The following is a 27,323-nucleotide window of genomic DNA, read 5'->3' on the forward strand; positions in this document are numbered from 1 at the left end:
ACGGAACATTACATTCCGGCTAGCTTGTTTGGTAAATGTGCCCCAAGGAGTCACACCTCCTTGCACACTTCCCACTACAGGTCTTGTTCATATCAGGCACTTTCTGTAACACCGCACCGCAACTCATAAAGTGCCAAACAATCGATCTATACATGTTTCTGCGTTTACAGGATCTGACCAGGCTGTGTGTGTGTTTGTGCAGCAGAATACGAACGTTTAGGGCAGAGATGTCAAACATACAATCGTCGGGAACGTTTAACTAAGACTCCTTTAAAATTTAATTTGTGATTTGGTTGTGTAACAATGGGTAACAAATTGTACGAAAATGACCATTACAATGTTCAATTACCAACTTACACCTGTTTCCAGCTACGTTCGAGTCTCGTGCCGTTTGCATCGAATCAAGAGCATAGCATACGATTTTTTACGTTTGAAAGGAGTTTCCTTCTTCGTCGATGGCATTTCGTTTGTGAAATACTAATAAAAGGTAAATATTTACTGATTACAGGTAAAAACCACGAATATTTGTTGAAAACAAGGAGTTTATTATCAACAACAAACACCAAATATTAGCTGAAAACATGGATTTTGCCTTCAAAAAGGGACCCTGATATTCTTTGATAACAAGGATTATACGTGTAATAAGTGAATAATTACATTTTATTAGAATTTTACAAACGGATTGCCATCGACGAAGAAAGAAGCAGTTTTCAAACATAAACAAACAGTTTACCTTCCAGAGATCCAATGGTAGTTGCACACGATTCGATCGTAGTAGCACACGATTCTACCGTAGTGGAACGCGATTCGACCGTACTGGCATGTCGTACTGGCAGGTGTATGTTGTACATAATCTTAAAAATTCGTTCAGGAGACAAAAATCTGTTAAAAAATACCTACTTTATAATGTACCTTATAGGTTCAAACAACATTTTTAAAACACGTTTATGCTAAACTGTCTCAGAAAATTATTACAGAAAAAATCCGGCGCTCCAAACAAATGAAGAATCAGCAAAGAACTTGTTATAAGCAGAGATGGGATTGGACAAGATAGAATGTTTGTAATACAAAAATACAGCAAAAATAGATGAAAATTCAAGAAAACATTTAAAAATCATACTGAAATGATCTAAAAGATAAACTTGGATAGAATTGAGTATTATCTATAGTATTACTGATAGTTTCGAACTAGCTTTAACACAACAGGTTAGTACAAACAATTAGAAATCCCAAAACAAGCATTTATAAATCTCATGCTATTGATCCAAATATCCTTTCAGGAAGTAAAATCCTTTGGAGTGGTAAACTGTAGCTTCAATATACATAAATGCAGCTCCAGCATTCACCATAAGCCGGTTAAATGCAAATAACTCTTAAACCAACCAATTGTTGTAATTATACCACTTTTAAACTTCTTGTTCGCCAACATTACTAATTTAACACGAGATTTAGCTCACCACGCCAATTGGGTTTGACACCGCTGGCATATCGTGTGTTCCGTGTGACTCTACTCCGTTGCCTTTTGGCGTTCAATAATGCACCCGTGCCGGCATGTTTGTACACCATCCAACCAGCCCAACCCGGTACAAGCAACGATGCAAAATCGGGACAACCGTCTCCAAAAGGTAAGACTTCAAATCGGCATGTGTCGTTGCATGATGGTTGGTGTGCAAGTGCCCGAGCGAGATTAATTACTATCGTTCGAGACGACCGGTCACCAACCGCTGGACACGTTGACACCGAGTGTACCAATTCCCACTGCGCTTGACTGTGGCCAGAGCGAAGGATGGGTTCAAGATGATGTACCTCAGTGCGTCAGGAGACAGGACCAAAGCCCATCGATTGTCATCGTACTGCGGCGAGCATTATGAAACATACCTGAACAACGGTGTCAAAAGTGCACTAGCACCCAGCCGAGCTCCCAGTGTTGGCAGCAGCCGTCTTTCCTCTGTCAACCGAAAGCGAAGCAGAGATTAATTGATGATAATTATTTTTGCTTCCAATGCTTTTGTTTATTCGACCGCAACTGTATCTACACTGCTGCTGCACTCTACTGCGCAACGGGCACTATTACCCAACGTTCGAACGGTTCCACCACATCACCCCGTCTAGTGTGGCACACAGTGGGCTTGCCATCCGTTTCGAGGCTTCCTGTTCATTATTTTTTCACCGCTTGCTACTCTCGATTTGCTCTCGATTGTTCTAGCGTAATCCATTGCAAGGACGAAAGCAGCAGCAGCAGCAACTGCAATGATGCTGATGCAGATGGAGAATGCTGGTTGATGATGATGATGATGGTGGTGATAACCACAATAGCAACTGCTTTGCAGTTAGTTTAACCTGCTTTCGTCTAGTCGATGACTTCATACATATTTTGTGGAATTGTGTTCCTTCTCTCACTCTCTCTCTCTCTCAATCTAGAAACAAGAATATAAAAAGCAATTGTTATGTTGGACCACAAGTTTCTTCCCGTACGCGCTTATGTGTTCGTGTGTGTATGATTCCCTTCCAAGTAGATGTCGCCCACCGTAACGGCTCCATCCCCAGGTCGACTGTAATCTCATTCGAATGGCAAGTGTTGCTACCGAGCCACCCCGGGGAACCGACATGTACACGTTTGTTTCCTATCTGCCTCGCTTCCTATGGCCGGTTATTGGTGTTCAAGCTCACTGTAGCACTAATAAATACACCGATTATACTGCATGTAGACTTGGTGGTTTGCCCTGTGCACCAATCGAAGAACGTTCGATGTCTCTCAGATTCTGTTTTCTCGGTGTTGGAACATGCAACAGACACTAATCATGATTAAGCAGCAAACAATTGACAGATATATTATCGTTAGGAAACGGCAATGATTGTGTTGTTAGCTTTGTTTTTAATGACCCACATCTTGTGAAACACATCTAGTAAAATTTTAGTCATCCCGTGGTGACTGTAGTGTGATGAAAAGCATGGTTTTAGATAACTAAACATAATTTCGATACTTCGATAATTTCGCATTTTACGCTTCTATAGAAGTTGGAACTAACATGTATTTCTCATAATCCTACTAACTATTTCTACATCGCGTAAAATACAGTTACGCTCCCGAATCAAACTTATCAGTATCCTTCCTCAAGCGTTATGACCAGCCAGACCTGATCGCCAGAATTCTACGAAATGTATGTTATTGCTTCGAATTATGAACATTTAAAGCCTTTTTAGCATGTAATATTTTCATACTGATTAAAATGTAGTCGGCCATTCCTCTGTTTATCTCACTTTACTGAAGCAAACCTTCTAAGTTTGAGATAAAAAAGTAACTTAACTTTATTAAGACAATATGACAATATACTGTTTCTATCAAGTTGATAACTTCTTCAACAAAGAATTTCGATGCTCTTCCATGCATCTGAACTAGATTACTAGAAGTTGTTGAAGAAATTACACTGGCGTCGGTGTTTAGCAAAACTGCGGTATGGCCAGGGACAGGATACGAAGAAGTTCAGTTAAAATATGGTGAGTGTCCGTAGTTTGAAGCTTTCCGTTATTTGAAGCATAACGGTTAGCATATCACAGTCAGAAGGCAACGGAACATGGCCACCGGACAACGTCACAGATGAAGGAGATCCTCAATACAATATAAACGCAACATACACAGTAAACTTATCTTTAGCTTATTCATTCATCTGCTGCAAATATTAACATTTATGAGCAGTGTACAGGAATAATTTTAAAGCAACAGCTCTGAAAGAAAGGATAGACTTTCTAGTAGCAGCATATAACCGTACATAACCGTAAACCTTCTGTGATTTGTTGTGCAAATAATTGATATTGAATCGTTTTTTTTTTCTGGTTTCACATAAAAACACATAATAAAAGTGTATCATCTTTGACGCACACTCACTCAATGAAAAGAAACTCGCTTCATCTTGGCAAACGGATGTGGAAAATGATATTCTTTTATAACATTGATTTGACTGGTTTTCTCCCTTAACTGAACAATATGGTAACACAATATAGATAAGTGATAAGAGAATATCTACATTCTAGACTCAATTAGAAGTCCAATTGTAGAAGTTATTCATGAGAAATTAATGTCTATGGTTATCCCCCTACCCGTAGAACCTATGGTCTAGAGCCGGGGTATCTGTTGAAAGATGTCTAAAATACTTGATACAAATAAAAAAGATAAATTGGGACTTAATGTAACTAATTATTCTCATAGACCAGGGGCCTCCAAACTTTTCAGTCCGCGGGCCGCATTGCTTCAAAAATTACTATGTTGAGAGCCATTTGATGTTACCTATAATTGATGAGTGAACGTTTAAATCTTATTTTTATAACAAAATACTAACAATACTTGAACAGATTCGTGTTACTAAAGCTTGATTTTTGTCTAAGAAATGTAAAAAAAATACAATTTCTTTTGAAAAAGTCAAAATAACCTAATATTTATTCTAAATCTGGCAAAGTCATCGGGGCCGCATTATAAGCTCTTGAGGGCCGCATGCGGCCCGCGGGCCGTAGTTTGGAGACCCCTGGCATAGACCAACGCTTTGTTTCTATTGTTTATTTGACCAAATATTAATGAGGATCTCTCATATTACTAGTCCAACTTTTGTTGATTAATCTTTCAATTCCAACTAGCAGCATAAGCTAGCATAATCAAAGTTCTAAGATATACGGATGTATTAGTTTAATGCTTCTTTTTTTGGCAATTTATATCTGCAGCAATTCACAAATCAACCATTGAATTTTCATTCAATAAAACCAACCCGAAAAAAGGTTACCCACCACTAAGAACATTCTGCGTGGGGCACGAACCAAAAGCTGAAAGATAATTAATTCACCCACGGTTTATATATCTAATTATTTGACCAAAGCGTTTGGCCGATAATTAGAATCATTCCTTGGAAATTGGTTTACCCCGTTTCCCTGCCAGCGGGATCACACGGGAATGTGAACGCGATGAAGAAGCGAAAGAATGAATGAAACATACGAAATTCAATTTCGTTCACCACGCGGACCCTGAAGATCTTTCTTCCTTATTTCACTGTTCCCGGAATATGCAACCGAGGTCCACAACATTCAAGGTGTTTTTTATCTTTATTCATTACAGCGTTTCCACACCATAATGAACTGTCATTCCTTTATCTGATAGGGTTCCCCCCAAGCGGTGGAGGTGGTTCATTTTACAGACTCAATCAATGATAAATTATGGAATTCCTTTTACCATCCTGCTGCTTGAACCCTTTGGAGAAAACGGATTGACGACGTGCCCCGGGACGGTATGCCCGGTTGAATCAGGAAAAGTGTATTCCGTTCTTTGCACCATTCCTGCAAAAAAAAGTGCATCCAATGCAAACTTCCTACTTCCAATTCTTGCACAAAAAGCTGATAATAAATTAATTCCGCACCATCGTGGCACTGTCACGAGCTAAAGCTCTCCTACATTCATCGCCAATCGCCACGTGATGCTTTTCCCATCGTACCGTGTACGACAAATCGGGTAAGAAAAAAAAAGCTAAAAGACACTTGCTGACAAAGTGACTGAGAGAAATGAACATTCATTTCCTAGACGAAAGAAAAGCACGAACCACGAACGTAAAGTATACCGATTGGAGACTGCAAAGGGGGAAAACCATTGCAGGTCACGTTCAAAGAGAACATGGTAAAAATGTGAAACCCTGCCCGGGATGAGTACTTATTTTGCATACGAAATCGTCACTCATCTTTTGGCAGGTTGGACACTGCTCTAAAACTAACTATTCAGAAAACCAAAAAAAAAAACGTCAAAGAGCGTACAAGAAATGTCTCAAAAAGTTGAAATATTTCAATCGCTTCACTTCCGGTAGGAACGCGCTATCAAACTTCAACCCCGGAAGGTAAAGAATGCAACCCCGCGAGGAAGTTGTGTAATAAAAATCAGGCACTAGAAGAACTTGCAGCAAAAGACAAACCCATCGGGTAAGGGTAAGTAAAACTTTACAATCTTCACAAACGGATTGTAACAGGAGGACTTTGACGATGGCTTCGCGTACAGGATGGCGCAACTAGCAACAGCAGGAGTTGCTGAAGGGTGGAAAAAGCGTGCTTCTTTCGCTGACGAAGAGAGATAGACCGAAAGGAGGTAAGATGAGTTGTGGTTCGAAAATTTTCAACACGAGTTTAAGTTCAACAACGAGAGTTTGTAGTACTTGCGCAACGGCGAAAGCTGCCCCAGCATATGCCCCAGAGGAGACGATTGTTGAACAAACCCGTCCCGAACAGCACTGCCCATGAAGTTCATCAAGGAAGGAAAGCTTCAGTTTTTTTTTGTTTCGTGTTAAAGAAAGAAAAGCCAAGCTCTGGAGTAGTAAAGATAAATTGAATTTTTACCACACCTTACCGCCAGTATTGTAGATTGGTATAATAATGTGAAAGGGACACCATATGCTGTGGTGCTTCCACTGTTCGGGAACGTAAAAAAGCGATGCCACGAACAGGGAGAATGTTAGGATGATTTCTACGTAACAAAAAAATCCGTGTCTAGTGCATTGGTGGTGTACGGGGAGATCAGGATGTCTCTGGTGCACTCTTCAACGGGAGTAGTGGAAGGTTACGTGTTTCCGGCAAACGTACAGCTAATACATCAGTGAGTTAAAGAACAGGGTTGAAATTAAAAGTGAAACAATACGGGAAATGGAAAAGAATTCAGTTTCGAACCTTCTAGTAAGTTCTAGTAAGGAGAAAGGCGTATTAAATTTGATACTTTATGTTGAGGATAGTTAGTTCAGGATCAATTCCAGAATGGGTGTGGGCTTGGGATCACTTCAAAGAATAAGATTAATTTTCAATTAGTGGTATGGGTTGGGAATCGATTTCAGGACCATTATGGGTTCTGTATCAAAATTTCTACAATTTTTTGTAACTTTTAGGAGCGAACCCATAGTAATCAGAATCGATTCCAGAACTGTGCAAGAGAAGAGTTCCAGAGCCGTTATGTGTTCTATGTATGTTCCAGGATCGGTATGGGTTCTATAGCACTTCCAGGACCGGTAATGAGTTGGGATCAGTTCAAGGATCGTTGAAGGGGCGGAGCCTAGTGTACAGTCGTCAACTAACACATGCCCGTCATGAGTTCATGTCTGGAATGGACAAAGATTAACTATTCGGCTGGGTGGTACTCATTATGTCTCGATTGGCCGGCACATCCGCATACAACATTACTCCAAGTAGTAGAAGAAGAATATATGTTCTGTAAAAGTTTTGAAAACGTAGGTTTAATGTATATTCCATGATCCTAGCTATCAACAAAACGTCCCTGGATAGTAAAAACAGCGAAAAAATATCAAGTAAAAGTACAACGCATGACGATGGCAATGGAAGCTTCGCGCCATAGCTACCCAGCGCAACTACCATTATCATGAAAATGGGACCCAAACAGCCTAGCCTTTGTGAAAAGTCTACTGTAATCCAAAGCCTGTATGTAATTAGGATTAGTGATGTGCTGTACGGAGCGCACCCACGACTCCGATCCGACTCCGACTATTGTTAGTCCAATGCCGACTCCGGCAAAATGGAACCACTAGATCCGCCCGGATTCGGAGTCGTCCGGAGTCTTTCGGAGTCGTCCAGAGTCGCCCGGAGTCCGAGTCGTCCGAGGTCGTCCGGAGTCGTCCGGAGTCGTCGGAGTCGTCCGGAGTCGTCGGAGTCGTCCCGAGTCGTCCGGAGTCGTTCAGAATCGGAGTTGGTCGGAGTCAACAGGAGCCGCGTGGTTTAATGTGCTTATGATCAGACATTTCCTTTCGTTGTGTTGTTTTGTCTTACACTTTGCGCGTGCACTTTCTATACAAGCCGACCTCGGCCGACTTCAGATAACTCCGTCTGCAGCCGATTCTGGATGACTCCTGCCGACTCCGGACGATTCCGAACGACTCTGGGCGACTCCAGACGACTTCGGACGACTCCCAAAGACTCCGACTCTGGACGACTCCAGACGACTCTGGGCCATTTCGGACGATTCCGAACGACTCCGGATATTGCAGCGCGGACCTACCTTCTGGAGTCGATTCCGAATTTATCGGAGTCGGATCGGAGTCGACTCCGGATTGTTGTCAACTTTACCCATCACTAATTAGGATCATTAAATAAATGAATAAATAGAAAAATATAATTCCCTAAAATCGTCGATTAGGTGTTTTTGTTTTAAATTAAGAATACAATTGGATGATATATTTCAAACTCACTCAAACCATCTGGAAACTATTTTCATCTAAAAAAAATAGGTCCTTAAATGGTGCACAAAATTGCACTCCAAAGATAACATCAAAACTTTCAACGCAAAGCTGCATCGCCAGCTACAATATTCAATATCTCTAATTTATTACCAACACCTACCAAAAACTGAAGGGTCTGTGCAATTTATCGAACACCGAGCAATGCTGCACTCGAACCACCCCACCCCCGTTTCATCTATGGCTCGGACAATACCCGAAAACGCATTTACGCATACGTGCGATGTGTGTGCGTGCATTTGTTTCAATAATAAATGATCAACGAGACACCGTTGGTTGGTGGCAATTGTAGAGTCTTGCTGCAATCTGTCGATTGTATGTGTACCGACATACATACAGCACACAAACACATTCACTCACACACATACAGGCTCCATTCAGCTGGGACCAAAAATCCGCCAGCCGTGGCACATGGCCGTATAATAATAATAATAGTAATCCGCTATCAGACCGGATATCGGGAGGCCAGACTTTGCACCACCATTTATCATGAATATTGCGATTAATTCCACCACCGTCTAGTGGCAGCATGGCGACAAAAACAATAACAAAAACAGCATCGAAAGAAAAAAATGGTGAAAAGCCATCCATTTCCACAAGAGAGGGCTGGCACGGTCGAGTGCTTTTGGGCTGGCAAACCATAGGCCGGTGGCGTGGGTGGTCAGGGAGGTTCTTTTCAATGCATAGCTATAAATGCGCGAAATAGTTCTCATTTGAATGAGCGTGTGCGTGTAGGTGCTTTTGTGGGGACAATTGAAAAAGGTATATCACACCCCCCAAAACGCACTATTGCATGACGTTGCACATGTCGGTGAAATGTATAACATCGAACAGGATACGATTTATGGTGCCATGTTGGTTGTATCTCTTTGGTGTTGCATTGATCATACTATTTTATGGGCTCGGTTCAATATCGTTCTGAAGAAGAAAATCAAAAAGAAAAATAGCATTATTCAAAGCACTAACAGTGCCGCAAAATGTCACTGTCAATGTCATAAAACAAGCTGACTGAAACAAAATCCATATCAGCGTCACGCACTCAATTGTGATGATCAGAGGTGATACTCAGAACGGTTGATGTGACCAATACATGATTCATGACATTTTTGGGATCATCAATTGGTCCGTCACTATGTCATGACTTTTTTTTCACTGTGATCAGTTCAGCAAAATGTCACTGACATAGTCATGACAAATTCCAGCTGAAACAAAATAATGTCAGTGTCGCGAGCTCTACTGTGATTATCAGAGGTGAGACTCGAACAGTTGGTGCAACCATCACATGCTTGGTGACATTCTGTGCAACCAACTCTTGTCATGTCATGTCATGTCATGACATGTCATGACGCACTTTCATTGAGTATCACCAATGAGCATCAAGCTACCACGGATATGTTCATTGTTTTCGTTGGTGAATATCTCGTGATGCTCATGGCATTTTGTAGCACTGGTGCCATGGTAGTTGTATCTCTTTGGTACTGAATTGATCATACTATTTTGCGGGCTCGGTACACCTCGGTACAACGAAATGCAACCGATACCTATTGTGGACACTGTTTCACAAAACCGAAAGCGAGTGACAATACACACATGTACAATACACTACCAGAGAAAGCTAAGGTAATCGAATTTATTCATTATCATTAATATTTACTTCCTTAATGCAATAGTATTCGTTTCCTGTTCAGTGTGTGGATTTTTTTTTTGTTTTCGCTGACGTAAATGTCCTATCCCTTCTACATATCCTTTTTGTTAAGCTGCTCCTCCCAGTCCTGCAACTAATATCCCCCCCCCCCCCCCGCCGGATCGACCCAGGACAGGCATGTTGGTTGGTGCTGGCTGACTGCTAAAGCACAGCTACAAAGAAGCCTTAATTAATTACAAGCCTACTACGTTCTATTACAGCGACGAGGCAAACGTATCTGTGCCACAGCAGCAGTATCCTACCCCAATATGGTTCCCCGAACATACTACAAATCGCGTATTATCACCTCCCCCCAACGAGTCTCTCACTCTCTGCTCGACAGTGTTGTAGACAAACTAATCAGGATATGTTTTCAATCGATGCTTTGCGCGGATTTCCACCTTTTTAAATGCCAATTCGCTCACTCGTGACATTCCGTACAAATGGAAATGGAAATTGGAACGTTCCAAACGCCGCTTACCAAACTGCTTTTGCATTGAAAAGCACAAAACAACACTAAATTACGTACCTTTGCGTACTACTACTTCCGGTACCGGAGCTATTTCCAGTAACTTCAAAGGCAAACGTTCGCCATTTTGCTTCCCCGAACCCTTCGTAGGTTCGTCCTTACTAACTTCGTACGCACTCCGCGAATCAACCCCTACTGCCAAGCCTACTGCGCTACACTACCACTACCAACTAAACTGCTTAAGAGGAACTTGCATTTAACTCAACAACTGTCACGCTCCCCTGTCACCCCCAAAAAGAAAAGTGCAATACGAATGAACTCGCGAACGTAAGGGAGCAAGCAAGCGCGAAAGCGTCATCGTTTAAACCCTGTGTGTGTGTGTCTGTTTAAGTTTAGGTGCCAACTGGAAGGACAACCTATAGAACCGAATAGTTAAAGCTAACAGCAACGTAACTGGTAATTAGTGGCGGGGTAAAGTATGGGGTGCTTTTTTCAATATGTCCGCTCCCCGGTGTAGGATCGTTTACCCTCGTTTACCCCCCTTGTAGTGGTTGTAACGTGAATGCAGCCTTTTGTAAGAGCAAATTCTACCGCTGTTCGAGCTACGGATTGTAAGATAACCTTGGCTCTACATTAGTGCAATTTCTACTGGAAATTGCTTCTTATTTACCCTCTCTCTCTCCTTCTCTTTATCTCTGTTCATTCGTGCAAACGATTATTGATTATTGTCCCCGCAGCGGCTCACCTTCCCCGTTTCCCTTATCGCTAGTAACCGCAAAGATCATTATTAATCAGTAATATGTGTGCTTATGTGTGTGTGTACGTGTTTGTGTGATCTTTGTACGGGCAATATCTTCACGATTCTGCAATCTCCGCCAGATTGCTCGGTATGGCCATCATGGGAAAGGACGTCAGCGGTGGACAAAGGGCACCGGTCGCCGTACCACCAGCGTTCGCGACCGCGGCTGCACCGGCATTATCAATGCTGCTGGTGTTGGTGCCACTGCTGCTGGAGCTGCTGCTGCTGCTGCTACTACTACTGTCCAGAGCATTGCCACTGGGGCCTGCTGCGTGACTGCCCGTAGTGCGGCTACTGTTAATTGCGTTGGCACTGTTGTTACTATCGCTAGTGGTGGTGGAGCTGCTGCTGCTATTACTACTACTGCTAGTGCTGCTGCTGCTGCTACTGTTGCTGTTGCAGCTTCCGGCCGCATCCGGATCGAGGGCCGACTTCAGCAGCTGCTCCCTCAACTCCCGGGGCGAAGCGGCACTGCTGATCGGTCCCCCGGTCGCCCCACCAATGCCAATCAGCCGGCGCGGACGCTGCAGCTGCTGCTGGTGGTGGTGGTGGTGTTGGTGATCACTGCCACCCGTTTCGTTCGTTTCATCACAGACCATCTTAATGCTATCGGTATTCGCGTCCTTCGAGCGCCGTTCCTCTTCCTCCTCCTCCTCTTCCCCCATCCTGCATCTGTCTTCATGGCTACTGACGACTTCCATCGTGCCGGCAATGGCCGCGCCACCGGTGCTGCTACTCACGCCACAGTCCATCATTACATTGCCACCAGTGCCTCCACCCCCAAGCGTCCCCCCGATCGGATTGGTGATGCCGGTCGGGGTAGAACATCCACTGTTCGAGCCGCTGCTTCCCCCGAAACTCATGCCACCGCCGAACGGTACGGTTGAGCCAACGCCACCGCCCGGGCTCGGCACACTGCCGGACAGCCGTGCAAGGAAAAACTTTGGCGTTATTCGGCCACTCGCGCTCGAGCCGGTCGCCGCACTGCCGCTAGCGGCTGCGAGGGAAAAGGGACCGCACAGTGGAATGTTGATGCCGCCACCGTTGTTGTTGTTGTTATTGCTACCGCTCTCGAACGAGGTCGTCGACGAGTCCGGGCTGGGGCAGATCGGTGAGGGCGATGATGGCGTTTGACAGACAGGCGACGAGCCTCTGTTGTTTTTGGAAATAGCAGAATCCAGCATTAATAGGGAATTAATAGGGAATTGCTCAGACAATTTATTCAACAATCCAAAACATTACCTTTCCGAGGGGAAAATTTTCTTCGACGGCGGTGAGTAACAGTTGCCATAGTTGTCCTCCAAATCGAACTTCCGCTTCACCGACGAGCTGAGCGGGCTGGGCCGCAGCGGGCACGGTGACATGGACCGCCGGGTGACGAACTTGCGCGTCGGCGACGGTGACGTCGTCGGATACTGCAGCCCAATCCCGCCACGGCTGCAAACGAAAAACCGGGGGAAAAACAGATCAAATTAACGCACCGAATGGGACTTTACACTTCCGCCCAGCCAAACGTACCTCGTCGGCGATGGGCTGGAGCAGCACGTCGACCCGATCGTGGGCAGTGCCACGTGCAGCGGATTCTGCAGATCATCGATCACCATCTTGCCGGGCGCGGTGCCCGACGAAAAGGACCAATTCTCCGCCACCAGCGTCAGGTCTTCGCAGCTTTGCGACATCTGCATCGCGTTGTGTATCTCCCGCTCATGGTTCACCTCCCGGCTGTTGCTGACGTCGGCACACTCCTCCTGCCGCAGCTGCGATATCCGGGGCGTTAGGCGAGGGCCGGGCGTACCGGCGCCGCCCCCACTTCCGCCACGGCCCGGGCTAGCGCTGCCGTTCGAAATGACGGCCAGCGGGCTGAAGCTGGCGGAGAACCGTCGCACCCGGGGCGTGAAGATGTTCGAAAACGACGTCGGAAGCGATTCCCTGTGATGAAAGAAGAAGGCAGAAGAAAAGGGTCGAGATTAAGCTTTTCCTTCCCGCCAGGATTAGGGTGCGCTTTGTGGTTGGGCCTGCTCGGCCGTACCTGGATCCCGACGGTCCCGCGTGAAAGCTGGCTGCGTTCAGCAGGCTGCCACCAGTGACTGTGCCACTGCTGCCACCGCTACCTGCGTGCAGTGGTTCCATCATGTGTCCTTCCGCCAGCAGTCCTACCTGCTGCAGGTGCTGCTGTTGCGCTGGGCCGCTGTGACCGGTGCTGTTGATCCGGCCAATGGTGCTGATGATGGTGCTGTTATTGCTGTCGTTGTTGTTGCTGTTGTTGTTTCCGCTAGTGCTTGGTACGGGTTGCGATTGTCCTTCTTCCATCGGCTGCACCCCGACGATGGCGGCGGTGCTAGAGAGCAGATTGTTTATCTGTGGTGCACTGGAGCAACGTTTAAGGGCATTGGGCGAGTCGACTTCCATCTTACCACACCACACCGCCACCCCTCTCCTTCCACACACACACACACGCTCACACTCTAAAGCGAAAACACTCCGCAATGCACGCCGTTGTCAGTGGCGAGTCCTTTTTTGGCAAGAATCGGTTTCCGTACGGCCGCGAGCCTGCGTATCAACAATGGGGTTTTGTTTGGCTCCGACCCGAACCCTAAAGGTGGACACCCCGGCCAGTGTCGAAACCCGTTGTTTACGGAAAGAAATGCTCACAGCTTCCCTGCTACCATATCGCGCAATTAATTAGAATTTTCACGCTCCCTGAATTGTTGTTGTGAGCAAAATCGCAATACTAATCGCATTCTCACACTGCTCACACTGCTCCTCTGGTTGGTGGTGTTTTCGTTTTGCCCAGAACGATCGAAATTGCTTCGAGCAGGCTTCGACGCTCTCGGCACAGAGAGAGACACACACACGCGCGCGCTAATGTTTTGGCACTACCACCGGGTGGAAAAATCGATCGCCGACATTTTCCTTCCCCTTGCTGCTTATTTATCCTTTTTTGGTGATCGGGTGTTTTTGTAGAAGCGACCTCACTGAGCGCACATTCTGTCGACGGTTGTCTTATTGACACACACATACACACACGGGGGTCGCTTCCTTCCAGAGTGACCAGAAGTACCGATTTATCTGTATTCGTAACGATTTTTGATAAGCCTACCGATTCACAGATGACCACCCTAAAACTACCGATTTTTCATTTATGCTAACAAAAAATCATAAATTTGCTCATAATAATGACCGGAAGGTCATAAAACCATTTCCCTAATGATTTAATGCAGTAAACCCCATATGAAAAATGGAAATCATCAGCGATCAGAACCAGAAGTTCAACACTGACAACTAAGACCCGTGTCTGTACTTCATGAGATGCGATGAAATTGGACGTGCTGGTAATACAAATTGAAACTCCTACCGAAAACTACCGATAACATGTTGACGTTCCTACCGAATACCGCCAAAAAATCTGGCCACACTGCTTGCTTCTCTTCTTCGTTCGTTCTGTCAAACGCCGGACGGCGGGAAACTCATCGAACTTCAAACGGCCGCATAACATCGCGTCCGTCGGCTGTTTTTTTCTCGTTCGACTGTCACGCGCATTTGGTTTGTGTCTTGGGATGCCCGATCGATGGCGCTATTACTTACTTATCCGGCGCTGCAACCGCTTTGCGGTCTTGGCCTGCCTCAGGAGTGTCCGAAACCGCTCACGGTCTCGCGCCTTCGACTGCCAGTCCGTTACTTTAGGCCAAATGGGATGGTTCGTCCGTTTCCATGCGTACAACATGGCCAGCCCACCGGAGCCTGGCGAGCTTGGCTTGATACGCTGCACAACAGTGAGGTCGCCGCACATCTCGTACAGCTCGTCGTTATAGCGGCTGGCTCCATTGTACTTCCACACATACTGGGCCAAGTATCCTTCTGAGCATCTTCCTCTCGAACGCGGCTAAGAGGGTTTCGTCAGATTTAGACAGTGTCCATGTCTCAGAGGCATACGTGAGTACTGGTACAATATAGCAGCTATATAGTCCTCAGGCTGTAGAATGACCGGTTGGCAGCCAGCATCCTTGCGCTCAACTCAGCTACCATGCTATTGTCATTGCTGACCTTTGACCCGAGATAGGTGAATTCTGGGACGACTTCAAAAGTGCGTTCACCTATCTGTACGTCACGCCTACGTTCCCACCATCAGTTTGGTATTTGCCTCGTTTATCTGCAATCCAAGGTTCTCTGCCGCCTGCTTGATCCCTTGGCAGACTTCTGCTACATAGGAGAGCCGAAGACCAATGATGTCTATATCATCAGCGTATGCCAGGATCTGGGTTGACTTATAGAAAATGATTCCCGAAGTCTCCACCCTCGATTCACGGACGGCCCTCTCTAACGCCAAGTTGAATAGGAGACAGACGTAGACCTTTGGTGGTAGCAAAAGGCTCTGAGTTTTCCATCCACCTACACCTGGCAAGTGACGTTGGTCATAGTTATCCTAACTAGCCTTATCAGTTTGGCCGGGATTCCAAAAGAGCTCATAGCGTCATACAGTTTTATCCTGGCTATGCTATCATATGGAACTTTGAAGTCAATGAAGAGATGGTGGTACGTGTCTCTGTATATTGTGCCATCTTCTCGAACGAAGAGGGGAATGAGGCCAATCGGTTCAAAGTCTGTATAAAAATAAAGAAAAAAAATCTTTTCCAAGATCTGCCGCATGGTTTGGACGATCTGGTCTATGGTTGATTTTCCGGTTCGGAATCCTATTTGATAGTTTGATCTCTTCCAAGTGCGGAACAAGACGATCCTGAAGGATCAAGGAGAATATGTTATAGGCGGTATTCACCAATAGCAAATTATTCATTTCAAATCATACTTTGAATTAGTTATTTTTAATTAAAATGTTATGACACGTTTTTGCAAAAAAAAACATCCTACTTTCTTCAAATATTGCTATTTTATTGCCAAATTTGGAATACACTACATGCTAGTCTAGCTTGTTTCTAGTTTTCGATAAAAATGGATTATGGATTTCAAATTCCACAAACGGAACATCTTCTACCGGTATTTTCATCGAAAAATAAAGTAAAATAATATTAAAAAAAAAAACACGTCTAACAGTAGAAAAGCAACGGCAATTGAAGTTACTTTTTTAACTTATTAAGGAAGATTTGTACAAACAAGGATGTACCGGTTGTGAATGTAATCGCACCCGTCACGAACCAACGCACGCTCGCCGGCTTTACCATTGCAACCACATTGTATATGAATAAAAGCGACATACAGCTTTCTTACCATAAAACTAACATTAAATTGGCGAAGAGCAGGATAAACAGAGAGAGAGATACAAAAAAACACAGTCTGCGCTCGTGAAGAAGTTCCAGTTCAGTCCTTCACATCCACCTGCTCGTAGCGCGATTTCATCATTTTCTTGATGTACGTTTTGTAATCGTCCGTGGTGCGGCCGAACTGTGCCGCCGCGCTCGCTTTGATGCCCAGTCCAACGTTTGCCACGCGTGCCTCCGCCTGTGCAAAAGTCGAAATAGTCAATATTAGGATGGTTTTCCACCCATAGCACACAAACACACATACCTCGATGATGTTCACCCGGCCCTGGTTGGCTCGGCCCAGGCCCTGCCCCTCCGACCAGCCCATCTTTTGCAGCAGCTTGTTGCCGATGTTGTTCTGCCCGATCGGCACCGCCGAGGCCGTACCCTGTGGGTAGGCGCCCGTTTGGGATTGGGTTTGCTTTTCGATTTCGCGCTGGAACCGCTCCTTGCTACGATTGACCGGAGGCGCCTCGTCCTCGCCATACTTGGCCCGCCGCTCCTTGGCCCGATCACGGTACTGCAGCCCGCTGTACGGACCACCGGAACCACCGTCACTGCTGCCACCGCCTCCTCCTCCTCCACCTCCTCCTCCCCTCGAACCACCACCGGCGGCGCGGAAGTTGGCGTTGAGCTTTTGCAGGTTCTCCTTGTGCAGCGAGGACATTTTGACGTGCTTCATCAGAATTTCCTGCGACTGGAATGCGCGCTTGCAGAGCAAACAGGTTAGCCGGTCGAAATCGACCAGTTCCCGCTCGGCCGACCCATCACCACCGTCACCGTAGTCGTTGTCCGAATCGGAACCACCATACGCGGACGTGGCGCTGGTGATTGATTTTGTCACACCACCACCACTGGCTGCCGGATAGGTGGAGGAGGAGTTAGTAGTGGCGGTTCCACCCATCATGCTACTGCCAGCGCCCGCTCCTGCCCGTTCCTTCTTTTCCAGCAACGAAAAGCCAACGTCGGCGTACCCGCCGCTGCCGAGCCCACCGAGCGGTTCGGGCAGTGGTTTCGACGGTCCGAGCGAGGAGTAGAGCGTTGCCTCCTCGATCCTGGCCGGCGGTTGTATCACACTGTAGTCTTTCTTTTGGTTCAACTGCTTCGCCCACTTCTCCATGTCCTTGACGATCTTTTTGGCCACCTTCACCTTGTCCTGGGGTGGGGCTTGCTCTTTCGCTTTCGATTTTTCCATCCTTTCCGCACTTTCGGCGAGCGTTGCATGTTGCTGCTGCTGCTGGGTGGTGCTGTTTTCCGAACCACAGGCCGGAAGGGACGTTCCTCCACCGCTGGCTGCCGAGGAGGATGCCGGTGCGGCCACGTACGTTTGCTTTTCCGGATCCCAGTAGAGGTACGAGCTGGTTTCGCTGTTGTAATAGTACTGGGAGTTGGCGTCGTAGTACAGCCCGGTGGTGGGATCGTAGTAAAAGCCGGACGTTTCGTCGTACTGATACAGTGACGTATCCGGAGTGGCTGCATAAAGTAGTAGTTACAAAGCGACTTAAGTAACTGTTTCTGAAAGATTGCCCCCAAAACCTAATTGCCAATACTTACGATACTTTCTTCCGTCCGTACCATTAGGGACGGGAAGCTGCGGTCCGGACTGGACTGGCGCGGTCGTGCCGTACGTATCGGATTTGTCCGCCCGGGCATTGTGGCCGGGACCGGTGCTTTGCTGCTTTCGTGCCATCGCCGACTGTGCGACGGCGGCCCCACTGTTGGCCGTTGTTTCGCTGCCCGTACCGCGCGGTCCTGCCGCTGCCGACGCCGCCGCCGCCTGTCCGCCGCCCATGCTCGACAGCTGGTTCGTGTAGTACTCGGTGTAGTACTGCAGATAGTGCTCGTGTTCGGCCGCATTCGACGCATACATCGACGCACTGTACTCGGCCAAACGGGGCACGTCGGCGAGCGTATAGTTCTCCGGTATGCCCGTCATACCGGCGGCGCCAGCCGACGGACCCGCCGGCGGTGCCCCACCGTCCTGATAGCCTGAACCACCCCGACCGGAGCCCTTGTGCATGCCGTGGGAATTGTGATGATGGCCGTAGCTGTTGCTGCTGCTGCGATCGTAGCCGTTTCCTCCACCATCACCACGGTAGCCCGAATTGTTTCCACTTTGGAAGTTTCCGTTCCCACCGCCACCACCTCCATTTCCATTCCTTCCATCTCCTCCTTGATGGTGGTGGTGGTGGTTTTGATTGCCCGCTCCCTGCCGATGGTTGCCTTCCCGGCCCTGGTGCTGCTGGTGTTGAGCCGACTGTTGCTGGGGCTTCATCAGATTCCGGTTTTCCGTATCCATGCAGTAGGAAACGATCACCTCGCGGTTGTCGATCCGTAGCGGTGGATCCAGCTCCTTCAGCGCGTTGTGCGTGTTCATCGAGTCGACCAAATTGTCAAAGTGCAGATAGCACATGCCGCGCGAAATCGACGTCAGCGGATCGCGGCAGATGACCACCTTGCCGATCTTGGGCACCAGCTCGGGCGGTAGCTTCTTCTGCATCACGCCCAGCACGCTTTCCTCGTTCGTCAGCACGTCCAGATTGCGCAGCATGATTTTCTTCGTCAGTATGTTGCTCATCTCGTCGCTGCCATCGCCCCCGATTTCGCTGTCCTCGCGCGATGCGTGACATTTGAAGCAGTTTTCCCTGCGCTTAAAGTTGAACGCGTAGCACTAGTAATTACAATGAAAGCACAAGAAGGTGTTAATAACATTATACAATTTATTTCAGCGAAAATTACTCCAAGGACTTACCTTAGCACAGTACCAATCGGTTTGGAACTTGGACGGCATGGAAAAGGTGTACTGCATGATGGCATGCTGCCCATTGAATACCAACACACCCTGCAGCAAACAAGGAAACAATGAAAAGAAAAGAAAAAGAACGGGAAGAGAAAGAGAAACAACAAGAACGAATTAGTCTTTTACGCTGAGCAATATACCCTACACACACAGAGTCCGACTATTCCGGGAGATACACTTTCTCATTTTGTCGCGGTGTGTTTGATGCGTTGCACTGCACAGCCGAGATGGGGCACGCGGGGAGACGGGAGGTTTTCGGGGTCAGCAATGCGGTTCCTCCTTTTTGCGCCGTACGAACAGACGCTTACACCTAGGCTTGACGAGGTACGGTACGAGGCGGTGCTTTCGAGGACATTTCGTACCACAGCGAATGCACCGGGGGCAAAGCAACTGCGAGAGTTTGCGATTGTCGTACTATTGTTGAGTTCAATCGTTTTGGCAAGTGATAGTGATTGGCAAGAGATGTTTTTTTATGAATAATCTAGATTGTAAACGCCCTCTTCAATGATTATTAAGAAAAATTTGTGCAAGCCGACCAACAGGATCCGTTTTAATCATCGCTACTAGTTAAAATGCAGCTCTATTGCCAATCAAATAATTGATCTGCGATCTTTCAGTCCTTCCGGGCATTAGGAATACTAATCGTTTGTAAATATTCGGCAACTGCACTCTACAGTTGCACAGTTTACAACATGCTTTTTTCGCAAATATGCTTTTTTTTGTTTTGTCGTTTTACGTTTGGTACCTGTTTGTAACATATCCACCGAGTTGCTTCCTCTTCTGTGCGAAACTCGACAAATGCGAAACCCCTCGATTCACCTAGAAGTAAAAGACGGTCGGGAATAGAAAAAAAAGCAAACACAAACACGATATCAATCATAAAAGCCAGCTCTGTGCCGCAGCAGTTGAATCATAATTGCTCGAATTTAGAGTGTGTGTTGACCATGCTCCAGCTCCGGTAGTGTCAGCTCACTCCGGCAGTAGCAGCAGTAGCAGCAGAAGCGGTTATCGCCCAGTTCGTCGATTTCCGCTCCAGACTGATCGATTTGACGGGTCTTGGACCTCCCGACAAGCTTGGTAATTGTCCTCTCATTTGTATGCACACCATTTGTGGTCACCGTAGAAAGATCGTGCCGCGGGGTAAAACAATCACTTACCATACCGAAACCCTTGCTAAACGTTTCACTTAAAACTATTGTTCCATTCCATTCCTTAAACCTAGCCATATATGCCACACAAGTGGTTTGTGTTTACCTGTCTTTCTCTTCCGGATCAAACGCACGTGCAATGCCTGCAGACCACATTGGATCAGATCGCTGTTTATCTGTGAGCAGAGAGATGAGGAGAGGGAATAATTCATTTAATATGGCAAGGTTGGTCAATGAGTTTCCCGCATGCACTTACATCGGCTTCAGTGACTTGTGGAGCCAGTCCGCGGATGATGATGTTATTGTTGGGCTTTTGTTGATAGAAAAATTCATTCTCGCTGTCAAAGTTTTCCCCATCATCCATGGAGCTGGGTGAGTATCCACCCCGACGGCCACCACTTCTGTCGCGATCTCTGTGTTTAAATTAATGAATATTACATTAGCTAACAGTTATGTCAAACTATTAGAGGCAAGCGCACATTACCTGCGATCACGGTAACGATCTCGCTCGCGGGACCTACGATCACGGTCCCGCTCGCGACTGCGCCCGCGGTACCGATCACGGCTAAAAGCAAAAGGGACGATGTTAACATAATTGTTATACATTTTCAATCAATGCCATTTGTCTTTTGGGGCACGTACCTGTCCCAGCCGCCTTCATCGTAACCCGGCTGTTCGTTCACATCCCGGTAAGCCTCCCGTTCGTTGCTCCGTTGCCGTGGGTACGAGTAACGCTCCCTGCTGTACGAACGCGACCGGCTGCGGCTGTACCGACCGGCATTGCGATACCGCTCCCTAAAAGGTTAAAAAAGCGTGCATTATTTTCACGGTACGGTGCGCGCGCGATGGCTGTTCCGGCGGCAAACCACCCGGAGGCGCACAGCCCACGGAACACGACCACAGGCGCGACCACACACTACGAGGCTTTTTTGTTTTGGGGTTCGCCCGATCGTCCAAGACCAACTCGGAGACGGACGGACGGACGGACAGACAGTGTTTGTGTTTTGTGCGCGACGGCGGGTCGCTGAAGGTAGGCCTGCCTCACTCCGGTTGCTACACGGTCAAAGGCGCTTACTTCGATCTTCCTCGATTGCCCCGGTCACGCTCATCACGTCGGCAGCGATTTCTATAGTAGCCAGAAGTATCACTGTCTGGGCTCGGTGAGACTATAAACAATCACATTTCAAAGCAAATTATTGATCGGTCGGCAGTATATAATACACACAGCGCACAGGAGTAGAGAAAACGAACGAAGGGGGCCCGTGGCAATGCCGCGGAACCACCAAACTAGGGCGAAAAGTGTGCCATATCTTGCAACTTTCGTCTACCGAGGAGACGTCTAGCTAGAGCGTCGTCATGTTTGGAAAAGATTCATTTTTGGGACATTTTTTGTCGCTAATCGCCATCCTGCCCCAAATGGGCAGTTCGGTCGAGAGAAAGGAACACACACACACACACGCCCGGTGATAGGACAAGTGTGTGTAATTGACATTGAACTTAGGAAATATGCTTATGGAGATAGACAGATCGGTAAAACAAAAAAGAAAAACGAAGAGAGTGAAGAGGAGATACAGATTTAAAAGAAAACGACTCCCAACTACCCTGGTGCACCGGGGGCGGTGGCCCATTGGCTTTCCCACCCATGTTCGTTCGAACGATTGGCACGAAATCGCAAAACCAAAACCAAAAGAATACTACGCATTCAAAGATGGCAGACTTACAGTCCATTTCGTTCGCCTTGAGGACGTGTGGTTCGTCCACCTTTGTTGTTCTCTTTGTTTCGGACTCTTGCTCCAACTTTTTTCACTCGCCGATACACGGCACAGACACTGGGGGAGTTAGATTATTGTTTAAACATTGTCACGTATGCCAAAATTAGGTTTTGTGAACAATAAATTTAATGATTGCAGACTGAGCACAGAAAAATGCATGTAGAACGCGAGCAAATTCTTTTCCTTCCATGACAGCAGCAGCCACAGTGGGAAGCCTAACGTCAGACGTGTTTGACATGCCGAGCTGGGCGGGAAAATTATCGCGTGCGCATTGTTTTCAAGCAAATCACAACTCGCTGCAAACAAAACCGTTGAGAAATTGATTGTTTTATAATTTGTATTTTATTTTATTTGTTATCATAAACTAAAAAGATATACTTTTTGCATATTTTATACATAAAAACATACATGCAGCATTATAAAACACATATAAACCCTCCCTGTAGAGTCCCGTATCGAAATCTTCCATCCTAGTTGCACAGTACGGCGGACGAGTAGGCCGTGTCCGTGCAAATTCCAGCTTTTAGCAGTCTTTTGCTCGGAGCACTCGCGGCGAGTCGGAAGTCTCTGCTGAGGTGCTTAGCGCTAAATTAGCCAATTGCTTTTGCAAGTGAAATAACCAGCCGAATAGTACTTCAAAACTCAGGTAAGTGAACTAGTTTTATAGAACAAATGTTTGTTGGTTAACAGTTAGTGAAGTTTTTGTGTTAAAATCGCTCATCTCTCATTTCGGCAAAACTAACATAACTGATTTCAAATTTAATTATTGTTTTGTGATGTTATATTATTTCTTCCAGTTGATTAGTATTTTCTTAGTTATGTTCAAAATACAGTTAAATTAAATTTCATTTCATTTGCTCTTAAAATAATCTCTTCGCTTATTTCATTTTTCTCGAATTCGCTTGTATTGCTCAGTAGCACGCGCCATTCGCCCTTTGTTTCATTTTGTACCTGCTCCCACTAACACACTGGCAGTGCGAAACAAAAGCCTTCGCACGCGTTGCTGGTATTAGATTGTGTGCGTGTGTGTGTTGAGCGCTCTGTCAAAATCGGCTGTTGCCGCCGGTACCGAAATTGCCTGTTCGCACGCTGTTCGTAAACATTCCGTGGTGTGTATCGTGTGTTGTGCATGTTGCGCGCCTCCCCCCTTTTGATAGCAGGCTGCCGTGGCTGGCGTGGTGTGTGGCGTAGTTGAGTTTTTGGATTAAGTTTCTAAGGAAATGGCACGAGAAGAGCGGTGGCAGTGTGTTGGTTTGCTCTGTCGCTTCCTTTCTGTGTGAAGTGTTCTTACAGCACAGCACGTATCCACCACCGTACACAGAGCAGGCAAGGAAGTGGAAGTGAACAAGTGTGCTGCGCATGCATGTGTGTGGGGGGCATTTTAGCTGAGATCGTCGTTATTTGAGAAGCGGTGTAGGGGCCAGTCGGTGTCGACGTACGGAAGCGGTTTAGTTTTAATCCAAACGTGTCCCGTCGTGGAGTGGTTGTGTGGCTCTGTGTCTCGTATCAGTTCCAGAGTGAGGTTAGTAGAATCACAGTCCTTGGCCTTTTTCGTTACAAGATATCCAGAAGGATGGCGCTATATCCACAGCCTACCATGGTGCTCTTGATTGCTCGAATCAGGGGAGAAAAACAGTTTTGTGTTTCATGAACCGCAGTTGGCACTGGAGCGGATTCAAAAGTCTTCGATATGCAATAGATAAGAGAGTCGTTGGGGCATAGTTGGGAAGCCTTTCCGAGATGTGGAGTTTCCGAGAGGAGAAATGGTGCTTTCGTGCACGTTCCGGGACAGCGGGCCCCGCGAAGAGCATCTCGTTGTCGTTCATCCGGCAATAATTGATGCGAAAAGCGCGCGCCACTGGCTTAGCGCAGTGTACACAGTGATATTCACCCACACACACACAGAGGCACACGCCTTAACACGCGCGCGCGCTTCAAAGGCTACTTCGGTGGCGGTGTGTGAGGTCGCTTGCAATGGACAATGAAAATTTCGCTGGAAAATACCATCGTCGCTTTAGGTTGCTATGGGTGCGGGTAGAGCGGTGGTCGTCGATAGTGGTGGTGCAGTGTGTGTGTGTTTGCAACGGCATTTATTTTTTTATAATATTTCGACCATCTTTCTTTCTCTCTCTCCACGTGCTGCTGCTGCTGCATTGCATGTTCCACTATTCCTCTCGGTTTGTGCCTGCGGACGCCATTGCTAGTCGAAAGAGAGTCGCCGTTAGTCGCGCTTCGAGCAACGGACACGTTTTTTGGTGAAAACCAAAAGATTTTTCATCTTCGGGAGACACACAGATCTCGAATCTTACATTCCTGAAGGAGAATTGTCATCTTCCGGTGAAAGAAGAAAAAAAACATGAGCGGAGACGGTGAATGGGACGATGTAAGTATTTTGGTGGATTTTAGTTTTCCCTTGTTTCTTTCTTCCCGTGATCGATAGTGCGTGAATTTCTCATGTTTTTGTTTTTTTTCTTTGCTTTCAGTGTGACGAGGGACGTAGCTTCGATCAGCCCAAGTACGATGCTACCGAAAATAGTGTTCAGGACAACGATACTAACGGGTTCGACAACTATCAGTCCAACAATGCTTTCGGTGGCAAGTTTTTATTTTCAAAAATCTTATCTTGAAGCGCAATGTTCCTAATTTATAGCCTTTCTCTCGTGCAGACAACGAGTATCAAAGCAACGACAACGGTGGATATGGAGGCGGTGACGATGGATACGGCGGCGGTGGTCGTGGAGGCCGTGGAGGCCGAGGTGGCGGACGAGGTCGTGGTCGGGGCCGTGGCGGGCGCGATGGTGGCGGTGGCTTCGGTGGCGGTGGCTACGGTGATCGAAACGGCGATGGCGGCCGACCTGCCTATTCTGGCAACAGCGATCCAAGCATGGACCAGGTGAAGACGGACAAGCCGAGGGAGCTGTACATTCCGCCACTTCCGACCGAGGACGAATCGCTGATCTTCGGGTCCGGCATCAGCTCTGGGATCAATTTTGACAAGTTCGAGGAAATCCAGGTGCGCGTGTCGGGCGAAAATCCACCGGATCACGTGGAGAGCTTCGAGCGCTCCGGTTTGCGCGAGGAGGTGATGACGAACGTGCGCAAGTCGAGCTACACGAAACCGACGCCCATCCAGCGGTACGCCATCCCGATCATCCTGAACGGGCGCGACCTGATGGCCTGCGCCCAGACCGGTTCGGGCAAGACGGCCGCCTTCATGCTGCCGATGATCCACCATCTGCTGGACAAGGAGGATTCGCTGGAGCTGCGCACGCGCAACCCGTACATCGTGATCGTAGCCCCGACCCGTGAGCTCGCGATTCAAATCCACGACGAGGGGCGCAAGTTCGCGCACGGCACCAAGCTGAAGGTGTGCGTATCGTACGGCGGCACGGCCGTACAGCACCAGCTGCAGCTGATGCGCGGTGGCTGCCACGTGCTGGTGGCCACGCCCGGTCGGCTGCTGGACTTCATCGACCGGGGGTACGTGACGTTCGAGAACGTGAACTTCGTGGTGCTCGACGAAGCCGATCGGATGCTGGACATGGGCTTTCTGCCCTCGATCGAGAAGGTGATGGGCCACGCGACGATGCCGGAAAAGCAGCAGCGGCAGACGCTCATGTTTTCGGCTACGTTCCCGGCCGAAATCCAGGAGCTGGCGGGCAAGTTCCTGCACAACTACATCTGCGTGTTCGTGGGCATCGTCGGCGGAGCGTGTGCCGATGTGGAGCAGACGATCCATCTGGTGGAAAAGTTCAAGAAGCGCAAGAAGCTGGAGGAGATCCTGAACGGCGGCAATCCCAAGGGTACGCTCGTGTTCGTGGAGACGAAGCGCAATGCGGACTATCTGGCATCGCTGATGTCCGAGACGCAGTTCCCGACCACCTCCATCCATGGCGATCGGTTGCAGCGGGAGCGCGAGATGGCGCTGTACGATTTCAAGTCCGGGCGGATGGACGTGCTGATCGCGACGTCGGTAGCGGCCCGCGGGCTGGACATTAAAAATGTGAACCACGTGGTGAACTACGATCTGCCGAAGAGCATCGATGATTACGTGCACCGTATCGGGCGAACCGGGCGCGTCGGCAACAAGGGCCGAGCGACTAGCTTCTACGACCCGGAGGCGGACCGGGCTATGGCGAGCGATCTGGTGAAGATTCTCACCCAGGCCGGGCAGTCGGTGCCGGACTTTTTGAAGGATGCTGGCGGCTCCGGATCGTACATGGGATCGTCCCAGTTCGGTGGCAAGGATATCCGCGACTCGTACGGTTCGCGTGTCGATGCCCAGCCGGTTGCCCTCGAGCCGGAGGAAGAGTGGGAGTAACAGGGGAGGGGGTGGGGTAGTTGCGTGTTGCGAACGAGAGTGGATCTCTCTCTCGACATTTCCTTATTTTTTTTCTAATGTTAACACTTACAACGAAACTTCGGAAGAGAAGTTTCCTCGAACGAAACGAGGAGTCAAACTCCTTTCCTTGCTTTTGTGACATGCATGATTATTCTTTGATTTACTGACGTAACGATGTAAAACACACAAAAGAAGCATGACACACAGCAAAGAATTGTTCGTTAATAAAACGTTGATGAAAACTTTGAAAACATAAGAACTTACACTTTTATTCTATAATTCGTGGAAGCTTGCACCGAGTGTCTTTCATCATCTAACGTAATGTGCTGAATGGTGATTTTTCGCACTTGTATACTCTAGAACTGAAGTATACTAACAATACTTCACTTGTAGGTCCATTCCAGGATAAAATACACAAGTGAAGGTAGTTGTACAAAGTACTTCGACTAACCCAGGTTTACGGAGCGTAACTGCACGAAGCCCGTTCATTGTCAACATATCGTTCAGGGGTCTTCAAACTTTATTATCAGCCCACGGGCCGCAACAACGTTGCTTAGAGGACCATTTTGATGTAACCTTTATCTAGTGGCTTATCGTTTATGTTTGGCTAAGAAAATACTAATAACATATTCAATTTACGGAGCGGTACCATGGTACAAACGTCATACTGCAAGACTTGACAACATGCCCGTCGAGGGTTCTTACCTCACATGGACCGTCCCCTTGTAGCTGACTATCTGGCGGCGTGATAATCAGTTAATCTCGAAAGTCAGTAAATACCGCCCATGACCGTCTA

General features: G+C 47.4%; 3 protein-coding genes across 8 annotated transcripts; 1 reads left to right on the forward strand and 2 right to left on the reverse strand.

Moving 5' to 3' along the window:
* Positions 1-9,851: 9,851 nt before the first annotated feature.
* On the reverse strand, positions 9,852-14,243 carry LOC5668112 (sericin 1). Its single transcript, XM_061653066.1, has 4 exons — positions 13,240-14,243; positions 12,729-13,139; positions 12,453-12,647; positions 9,852-12,362 (listed from the first exon to the last, which is right to left on the reverse strand). Exons 1-4 carry the CDS (start codon positions 13,617-13,619, stop codon positions 11,267-11,269), a joined length of 2,082 nt encoding a protein of 693 aa, XP_061509050.1. The 5' UTR covers positions 13,620-14,243; the 3' UTR covers positions 9,852-11,266.
* A 1,833-nt stretch (positions 14,244-16,076) lies between these two features.
* Positions 16,077-22,398, reverse strand: LOC1275439 (RNA-binding protein 5-B). 3 transcript variants are annotated; one of them, XM_061653064.1, is made up of 11 exons: positions 22,135-22,398; positions 21,489-21,579; positions 21,056-21,208; positions 20,898-20,978; positions 20,670-20,826; positions 20,520-20,589; positions 20,011-20,084; positions 19,218-19,307; positions 18,020-19,136; positions 16,731-17,938; positions 16,077-16,664 (listed from the first exon to the last, which is right to left on the reverse strand). In XM_061653064.1, exons 1-11 carry the CDS (start codon positions 22,139-22,141, stop codon positions 16,524-16,526), a joined length of 3,189 nt encoding a protein of 1,062 aa, XP_061509048.1. In that variant the 5' UTR covers positions 22,142-22,398; the 3' UTR covers positions 16,077-16,523. The 3 variants fall into 3 exon arrangements, with proteins under 3 accessions (XP_061509048.1, XP_061509047.1, XP_061509049.1); XM_061653063.1 differs by having other exon boundaries at positions 16,077-17,938; XM_061653065.1 differs by lacking the exons at positions 20,011-20,084; positions 20,898-20,978; positions 21,056-21,208; positions 21,489-21,579; positions 22,135-22,398 and having other exon boundaries at positions 16,077-17,938; positions 20,670-20,740.
* Positions 22,399-22,672: 274 nt separating this feature from the next.
* On the forward strand, positions 22,673-26,786 carry LOC1275440 (ATP-dependent RNA helicase vasa). Of its 4 annotated transcripts, none has more exons than XM_061653067.1 (4): positions 22,673-22,831; positions 24,390-24,568; positions 24,669-24,780; positions 24,852-26,786. In XM_061653067.1, the coding sequence occupies exons 2-4, from the start codon at positions 24,542-24,544 to the stop codon at positions 26,504-26,506; spliced, it is 1,794 nt and encodes a 597-aa protein (XP_061509051.1). In that variant the 5' UTR covers positions 22,673-22,831; positions 24,390-24,541; the 3' UTR covers positions 26,507-26,786. The 4 variants fall into 4 exon arrangements, with proteins under 4 accessions (XP_061509051.1, XP_061509053.1, XP_061509052.1 ...); XM_061653069.1 differs by having other exon boundaries at positions 24,669-24,777; XM_061653068.1 differs by lacking the exon at positions 22,673-22,831 and adding an exon at positions 23,233-23,707.
* The last annotated feature ends 537 nt before the right edge of the window (positions 26,787-27,323 follow it).

The sequence above is a fragment of the Anopheles gambiae genome, chromosome 3 (assembly GCF_943734735.2).
Source record: "Anopheles gambiae chromosome 3, idAnoGambNW_F1_1, whole genome shotgun sequence".
Lineage (NCBI taxonomy): Eukaryota > Metazoa > Arthropoda > Insecta > Diptera > Culicidae > Anopheles > Anopheles gambiae.

What these genes read in the sequence shown, in the direction of transcription:
- LOC5668112 (XM_061653066.1), bottom strand. Translation starts at nt 13,619, where the DNA reads ATGGAAGTCGACTCGCCCAATGCCCTTAAACGTTGCTCCAGTGCACCA. An exon ending in GCGGGACCGTCGGGATCCAG is followed by an intron (nt 13,140 to 13,239) that starts GTACGGCCGAGC and finishes CTTTCATCACAG; the next exon opens with GGAATCGCTTCCGACGTCGT. An exon ending in TCCAGCCCATCGCCGACGAG is followed by an intron (nt 12,648 to 12,728) that starts GTACGTTTGGCT and finishes TTTCGTTTGCAG; the next exon opens with CCGTGGCGGGATTGGGCTGC.
- LOC1275440 (XM_061653067.1), top strand. Translation starts at nt 24,542, where the DNA reads ATGAGCGGAGACGGTGAATGGGACGAT. An exon ending in GAGACGGTGAATGGGACGAT is followed by an intron (nt 24,569 to 24,668) that starts GTAAGTATTTTG and finishes CTTTGCTTTCAG; the next exon opens with TGTGACGAGGGACGTAGCTT. An exon ending in GTCCAACAATGCTTTCGGTG is followed by an intron (nt 24,781 to 24,851) that starts GCAAGTTTTTAT and finishes TCTCTCGTGCAG; the next exon opens with ACAACGAGTATCAAAGCAAC.
- LOC1275439 (XM_061653063.1), bottom strand. An exon ending in CACAAGTCACTGAAGCCGAT is followed by an intron (nt 20,590 to 20,669) that starts GTAAGTGCATGC and finishes CTCTGCTCACAG; the next exon opens with ATAAACAGCGATCTGATCCA. An exon ending in TACGGACGGAAGAAAGTATC is followed by an intron (nt 17,939 to 18,019) that starts GTAAGTATTGGC and finishes TACTTTATGCAG; the next exon opens with CCACTCCGGATACGTCACTG.